Genomic DNA, 7952 nt, shown 5'->3' with positions numbered 1-7952 from the left:
CCAGCTCTGCCTCTGGGGAGTGGGTGGGAGGAGGGACTTTGCGGGGCGGGCAACCATTTCATTCACTTCGTCTGAAAGCAGAGTTGGTGAGATCCTCTCCAGGGCTCTAATGAAGAGCGTTAGGGCTGTGGATTCAGCAAAGTCTCAAGTTCTGCTGGTGCCTTTAAAGCAGTGCTCTGCACTGCAGTGTGCACACAACCCCCCTGGAGGTGTCATTAAAATGCAGATTCTGGGGCTTCCCTGTTGGCGCAGTGGTTGAGAGTCCTCCTGCTGATGCAGGGGACACGGGTTCGTGCCCCGGTCTGGGAAGATCCCACATGCCACGGAGCGGCTGGGCCCGTGAGCCATGGCCGCTGAGCCTGCGTGTCCAGAGCCTGTGCTCCACAACGGGAGAGGCCACAGCAGTGAGAGGCCCGCGTACCGCAAAAAAAAAAAGGGGCCCCAGAGTCATACACTGCTAAGTGCTGTATGATGGAAGGTCATGAGTGTAAGACCTGTGTCATCTTATTAAACATGAGCATTATTACATAGTGCTTGGGCTTTGGAGATATATCAAGAGACTAAATGAAGAGACTTGTCCTTGTCAAGTAAAATATAGCTGTTTCGTGTAGTTACCATGTTTAATATGGAATATCTATATTTCATACAGATATCTGGAATTCATATAATGCAGAAATAAGTGCCCCTGTAATTGAACTGGAGGATAAAACAGTACCTTTAGAATTCTGATTATTTTCTCTATTCTTCACAGGGCTAGAACCACACATAGGTATTAAGGCTGAGGAGACGGCTTTTCCATGATGCCGCGGGCCCTGGTTCCCACTAGGGGGTGATCCCCTTCAGGTAATAAACCCATTTAATTCCAGTGTCGCTGCCTTCGCCGGGAGGGCAGGCTACAATCAGCTTGCTGGTGATGGGTGTTTTGCTGCCTGATGGGTTTCCTCCAAAGTAGACCGTGATGTTGTTGATCTTCTTGGGCTTCACGGAGTCTATGGCGCGGACAGAGAAGGCCGGGTTCTCCACCGTGAAGGAGAAGGTGACCGGGTGGTAGAAGACGTTCTTGAAGGAGATGACTATGTTGCACCCGGCTCGGATCAGGAAGGGGCCTTGCGGCTTGGGCGGCAGAGCCACTCCGAAGAGGGGGATGATGTACTCGCCACCCACGAGCGATGACAGGCTCAGGATGCCCTTGCTCTCGCCCAGGCGGCTGGGCTCGAAGTATACCTCCACACTCGCCTCGGTGCCGCCCTGCACCCCGGGGGCCGCGGAGATGAACTTTTCCGTGTGGAAGTCTGGACAGTCGGTCTGAAAGGAGAACAAACGCGCTCAGCTCACCCAGGACTCTGAAGAGCAAACCAGCAGTTCATGTCCATCCCCAGCCCTCCACCCTCCGCCATGAGCAACCTACGCTTGCGTGAGGACGGGCAGGTTACACAAAAGCTGTGCCCTTAAAACTCCCTTGAAGAGTAGGTGTTACTAGTTCATCCCCGTTTTACTACAGAGAAACCAAGGCCAAGAGATGTTAAACAGACACACAGCGGGATGATATGGGCGGCAGTCCTGGGTGCTGCCCCCCCGTATCCCGTGCTTCTTTCCTTCCACTGCCCCTGGAGGACCGGAGACTCTGGCTCCTCGTGGACGGGTGGGACTAGTTCTGGACAATAAGTTGAGAGGAGAAGTGCAAGGTGTCCCTTCCACACTAGAGCATTTACTTGCCAGAGCAAGTCCCTCTGGGGTCTTTTCACCCCTCTGCTGCTATGACTGGAAACATCTGAGATAGTGGTTGCCCCTCAGCCTGGATCCCCGGGTGGCTGTGATGAGCAGAGTCCCCTGCTGACCTTCCCTGGATAGAGAAGCACGAATGGGAGGCAAACCTTTGTTGTTTTAAGCTACTGAGATGTTGGGGCTGTTTGTTACTACAGAATAACCAGGCTTCTCCTGACGGATGGGGATGATCAAGAGCCTATGCCTCTTTAAAAATCGTGAATCACTACGTTGTACACCTGAAACTTACAAAATCCTGTACATCAACTCTACCTCAGTTAAAAATAGAGCCTATGCCTTGTGACCATGGCCATGGGACTCTGATGATAACTGGGCACACGGCCACCCAGTGTAAGGCTACACTCCTAGCTCCCCTTGTTGCTGGGTGTTGTCACATGAAGTTTTCTTCAGTGGAATGTGAGTGGCAGTGATGTATGCAGCTTCCCCGTTTTCCCCAGGTAGCTGGCTGCAATGTGGATGTCACAGTAAACCATCTTGGTCTGTGTGCACCGCAGCAACTCCCTATAGAGGGAAGAGCATCAGGAAAGAAGGGTCTGGGTGCCTGATGTCACGGAGCTGCCATTCCAGCCCAAACTGCTTTTGCGCACACTGCTATCTGAGAGAGGAATAAACTACTATTTTGTTGGTTTGCGGGGCTTTCTGTTTCAGTAGTTAATCCTATATTCACACTGATTTAATAGCTAACACATATGGAACACTTACTATGGGCCAGGATTAGTTTTATATACCTATTTAAAAATCCTGACAGCTATCCTGTGAGAGTGTTAGTAAACTATTCATACAAAGAGTAAACGGTGAAGCCAGGATTCAAATCCAGGTCTGCTGGATTCCACAGCCGGTACTCATGACCACTAAGCTCTATTGTCTCACTGTACTGACCACTGAGTATGTTGTGGGAAGCAAAACTCCCCCTACCCCAACCCCAGCTTGTTACGCTAGAAAGTCTGTGAGGAAGAACCCAGGCCTGGTATTCTTTGTTTCTAGCTGGGAGTTTCCAACTAGATAAAGCACTTGAGTCTGAGTTTCACATTTCTGCACCCGCCGTGTCCCCCTCCCATTATTTTGGAGCCCAGACTTCTGGAAAGCATAGGGCAGAGGGTGAGGCAGGGGCTGCTCACCCTGCAGTAGTATTCTGTCTTCTGCCGGGCGTAATTGGTGAACTTGGCAAAGATGCTCTGGCCACTGCCGAGAACAGCCTGGAAGTGGACAGGCTTTTCAGGCAGTGCTGGCGTGGTCTTCAAACTGAGCTCATATGGGTAGTAACCCAAATCACTGTTGTGCAGTGTTAGTTTCCCGGAGGTTTCTCCAGCTTTCAAGGGCTGGAATTCAAATGAGAATGTGCCCTGCAATAGAAGATGAAGGCTCGGGTGACGCTGAACGTCTGACCCATCCTCTGCCCCCCGGTGACCTCACAGCAGGTTGGTAGCAGATGCTCATACTGACCTTGAGCCTGGGGGACCTCTGTCCAAACCAGCCCACTTTTCCTCCTATGGACCCCTTCTACCTTTCCCTAGTCTGGGTATTTCTATATCTGGAATCTCTTTGAATCTAAAAAAAGGTACTGGATCCTCTCTTGAGAAGCATAATTATGGAGATGGGGGTGGGTGGGCTGGAGGGGCAGGAGGGCTGAAGGTCAGGCAGTTCTTTCTTTGCTCATAGCCCATCTCTGAACAGTTTCCTGGGTTCTATCATCATTTGGGGGAGGCCTTCTCCTTCCTCTATTATCATCCAAAGCAAAACAAAACAAGAACCAAGGAGTACTGCTTATAATAGCAAAACAAGGGAAACAATTCAAATGCATTAGCAGTAAGAGACTGGGTAAATAAAGTATTCTTTATTCACGTCAGTGGAATATTACGTAGCCATTACAAAGGAAGAGGCAAAGCTCTAAGCGTTGAAATAAAAGGTGCTGGTAATATTTTAAGTGGAAGAAAGAAGGTTCTAGAAATGTATATAAAGCTCTAGAAATGTATATGAGCTTATTTTTGTGAAGAAGATTATGTCTATGTATGTACAGAAAAGAGACAAGGGTATGTCGAATTGTTACCAGTAGTTATCTTAGGATGGGGGAAATGGGACTGTGGGGACTTTTACTTTCTATTTCATGTACTTTTGTAGGGTTAAAATTTTGTTTTTATCATGAGTAGGTATTGTTTTTGTTTTTTTTTTAAAAAAAAACTACTTCTGGGCTTCCCTGGTGGCGCAGTGGTTAAGAATCTACCTGCCAATGCAGGGGACATGGTTTGAGCCCTGGTCTGGGAAGATCCCACACGCCACGGAGCAGCTAAGCCCGTGAGCCACAACTACTGAAGCCCGTGTACCTAGAGCCCGTGCTCCGCAACAAGAGAAGCCACTGCAATGAGGAGCCCGTGCACTGCAATGAAGTGTAGCCCCTGCTCGCCACAACTAGAGAAAGTCCGCATGCAGCAATGAAGACCCAGTGCAGCCAAAAATAAAATAAATTAAATTTATAAAAAAAAAAAAAAAAGAAAACTACTTCTTCCTGAACAATAAAATAAAGAGGATATCACTAAAATTACTGTAGATGTTTAACAGAGAATACAGTACAAAAATTTACATGATCTTACCACAATTAAAAAAATTTGGATGAAAATGGACAAATGTATAAACAAATATAAATTACAGAAACAGACTCAAAAAGATAAAGAAAACCCATATAGTCCTATAACCATGAAAGATATTTAATCAATAATAAAACAAAAAATTTCCCTTAACAAAATTCCAGATCACAAAGCTTTACTTTTAAGTTCTACCAATCTAATATTCCACAAGTTCTTCCAGAGAAAAGAAAAAGAGGAAACCTACCTCAACTTGACATCAGAATCCAACAAGGAGAAAGGAAAATTGGATGCTAGTTTCCCTACTGAACATATATACAAAATGTCTAATAAAAATGTTATCCAACTGATCCAGCAACATATAAAAAAGAGAATACTACATGACTAAGTTGGGCTTATTCCATGAATGAAAAGTTGGTTTAACACTGGAAAAACCAATCAGTTGCCACATTAACAAATTAAAAGGAAAACAATCAAATGAGCATCTCAATAGATGCAGTAAAAGTATTTGATAAAACTCAGCATCCATTCATAGTGTTTTTAAAAAAGCTCTTAGCAAACTAGGGATAGAAGGAGATACCCTTAATCTGATAAAGGGTACCTATAAGAAACCCAAAACAAACATCATAATAAATGGTGAAACTTTGAAAGCTTTCCCTTCAAGATCAGGAACAAGATAATGCCTTCTGTTGCCTTTCTGGTCAACATTGTTCTGGAGGTCCTAGATAGCCCTATAAGGCATGAAAAAGTACTTAAAGGAAAAGGTTTAGAACGGAAGAAACAAAATTGTAATTACTTACAGATGATATGGTTGTACATGTACAAAATACAAGAATCTACAATTTAAATTATTATTAAGTGAATTTTATTTATAAGCTGTTTGGGTAAAAGGTGATATACAAAAATCAGTTACATTTCTAAATGATTGCAACAAATATTTAGAATATGAAAATTTAAAAAGATGCTATTTATAATAGCATCAAAATATACAAAACCTAGAAATAAATCTAACAAAAGATGAGTAAAGCCTCTACGTAGAAAACAAAAAACATTATTGAGAGAAATTAAAGAAGACTTAATGGAGATTTGCTCATGGATTGGAAATCTCAATACTATAAAGATTCAAATTCTCCCCTATGACAGACAGGCTCCAAGATGGCCCCCAGTAACCCCTACTTCCTGGTATTCACACCCTTGTATAGTCCTCTCCCACACTGAACCAGGTTGGTCTATGTGACCACAAGTATGTGGCAGAAGAGATGGCGTGTCACTTTTGGGATTAAGAGGAAAAGACTGTGGTTTCTGTCTTGTGCATGCTCTTTCTTCTTTGCTGCCTCACTTTCTTTTATTTTTTAAATTTTTAATATTTTTGGCTGCGTTGGGTCTTCGTTGCTGCGCGCGGGCTTTCTCTGGTTGCGGTGAGCGGGGGCTACTCTTCGTTGCGGTGTGCGGGCTTCTTATTGCGGTGGCTTCTCTTGCTGCAGAGCACGGGCTCTAGGCATGCAGGCTTCAGTAGTTGTGGTACGCGGGCTCAGTAGTTGTGCCGTGCGGGCTCAGTAGTTGTGGTGCATGGGCCTAGTTGCTCCGTGGCATGTGGGATCTTCCCGGCCCAGGATCAAACCTGGGTCCCCTGCATTGGCAGGCGGATTCTTAACCACTGCGCCACCAGGGAAGTCCCCTCACTTTCTTTTAGATCGTTCACTCTTAGGTACGTGAGCTGCCTCGTTGAAAGCAGCTCGCGGGAGAGGCCACACGGTGAGGAACTGAAGCCTCCAGCTAACAGCCAGCAAGGAACTAGGACCTTTCCAACAACCAACCACATGAGTGAGTTTGGAAGCAGATTATCCAGCCCCAGTCAAGCCTAGGGATGCCTAGAGCCCTGGCTGACAACTGACATCCTCATGAAAGCCCCTGAGCCAAAACCACCCGGTTAGGCGGCTGCTCTTCGATTCCTGATCCTCAGAAACTGTGGAGGTAATAAATGTCTGTTGTTTTAAGTTGCTGAGTTTTGGAATAATTTGTTGTGGATCAACAGAAAACTTATACATTCTTTTTTTTTTCCTTCTGCACCACGCAACTTGTGGGATCTTAATTCCCCGACCAGGGATTGAACCCAGGCCCTTGACAGTGAAAGCGTGGAGTTTTAACCACTGGACCACCAGGGAATACCCCAGAAAACTTATACATTCTTAAAATAATCTATAGACTTAATTTAATCCCAATCAAAATCCCAACAGAGTTTTTTTTTTTTTAAGGAACTTGACAAGCTGATTTAAATATATATATGGAAATGCAAAGGGCCAAAAATGCAATGCTATTCTTGCCAAGGTACTCTTGAAAAAAAAGAATGTAAGAGATTATTAAGTCTTAATATAAAGCTAGAGTGATTGCTTGCTTGGCCATATATCAAACTATACTATAAAACTGTAATAATTAGGATGCCGTGGTATTGGTACAAGTTCAGAAATTGAGTCATTATTATATTATAGGAAACCTAGAACAGATCCATGCATATATGGACACTTGATTTATTTCACAAATGGCCGTGTAAATCAGTGCGGAAAAGACGGTCTTTGTAGTAACACAGTCTGAGATGATTATATTCACTTGGAGAAAAAGGAAACTTGACTCTTGCCTCACGTCATACATTAAAACCAGTCAGGTTTTGAGCAAGCCGCTGCACAGTCTTCCCAAACCCCCACAAAACACTCAGACCAACCAGCTTAACGACAACATCTATAACATAACTAAGTGAAAAGATAAGCTACCAACTCCAAAAGATGGGTGAGTAGGGCTGATTACTCACAGCCATGAGACTGGTGTGAGTAAGCCACTGTCTGGGAGGAGTGGGAGAGAGAGCAAAGGAACATCAGTCTGAGAGCCAGAGAATCACCCTAGATGGAGGGTCCCACTCAACCTGGGAAACTCGACGGGACAACTGACAACAGCAGCCTAAGCTGGAAGGATGATCTCAGGCTCTAGTTTATCGCTAACTGCAAACATGTCACAATAAGATTGGGTGACGTGGGGCAGCTTAAAACCAAGTTACTTTAACTACCTTCTAAGACAAAACCTTGTGCTGAGAGAAACCTCTGAGAGTAGAATCTATTTGACTGTGACTGAGACACTTAGGGCAAAGGAAAGATAAAGCTCAGATAAAGGTGGGGAGAAAAAAGAAAAAAAACCCTAAAAAGTACAAAGCTGTATTTTAAAAAATATTTGTGGTAACAACAGAAGAGAGAATCTTAGTTACGTGAAGCTACAAAAGGTATCCAGGGCCACCTTTTCCTTCTAAAAGCATGGAAAAAGTTAGAATGAACAACAGAAAAGGAATAAAAAAGGTGAATGATGAGCAGAATAATATTGCTATAGGCAATGAAGACATGCCAGGAAGAGATTACTACAAAACAAAGAGAAAAAGAAAACATAGAACAGATAAGATAAACAGAAAGTACAGATTTGCATGTACACCTGAATACGTCACTATTTACACTCAATATAAATGATGTGAATGCTCAAGTGAAAAGGAAGCCTTGCTAGACTGGGTTAAAAAACCAAATCCATCTCATCTGTACACCGTTTATAAGA

General features: G+C 44.3%; 1 protein-coding gene across 1 annotated transcript in view; it reads right to left on the bottom strand.

Annotated features, from left to right (window-relative positions):
* Positions 1–491: 491 nt before the first annotated feature.
* The window catches only part of HYDIN (HYDIN axonemal central pair apparatus protein), a 433808-nt gene continuing 426347 nt past the window's right edge, over positions 492–7952 (bottom strand). The window contains exons 86-87 of the mRNA XM_067720656.1: positions 2904–3128; positions 492–1305 (exon numbers count right to left, since the gene is read on the bottom strand). Coding sequence (XP_067576757.1) covers positions 823–1305; positions 2904–3128 — 708 coding nt within the window. The 3' untranslated portion in view covers positions 492–822. The remainder of the gene's footprint in view (positions 1306–2903; positions 3129–7952) is intronic.

This window comes from Pseudorca crassidens, chromosome 20, assembly GCF_039906515.1.
Source record: "Pseudorca crassidens isolate mPseCra1 chromosome 20, mPseCra1.hap1, whole genome shotgun sequence".
Taxonomy (NCBI): domain Eukaryota; kingdom Metazoa; phylum Chordata; class Mammalia; order Artiodactyla; family Delphinidae; genus Pseudorca; species Pseudorca crassidens.
The sequence above is the reverse complement of the archived record's forward strand: the minus strand, read 5'-3'. Positions and strand labels throughout refer to the sequence as shown.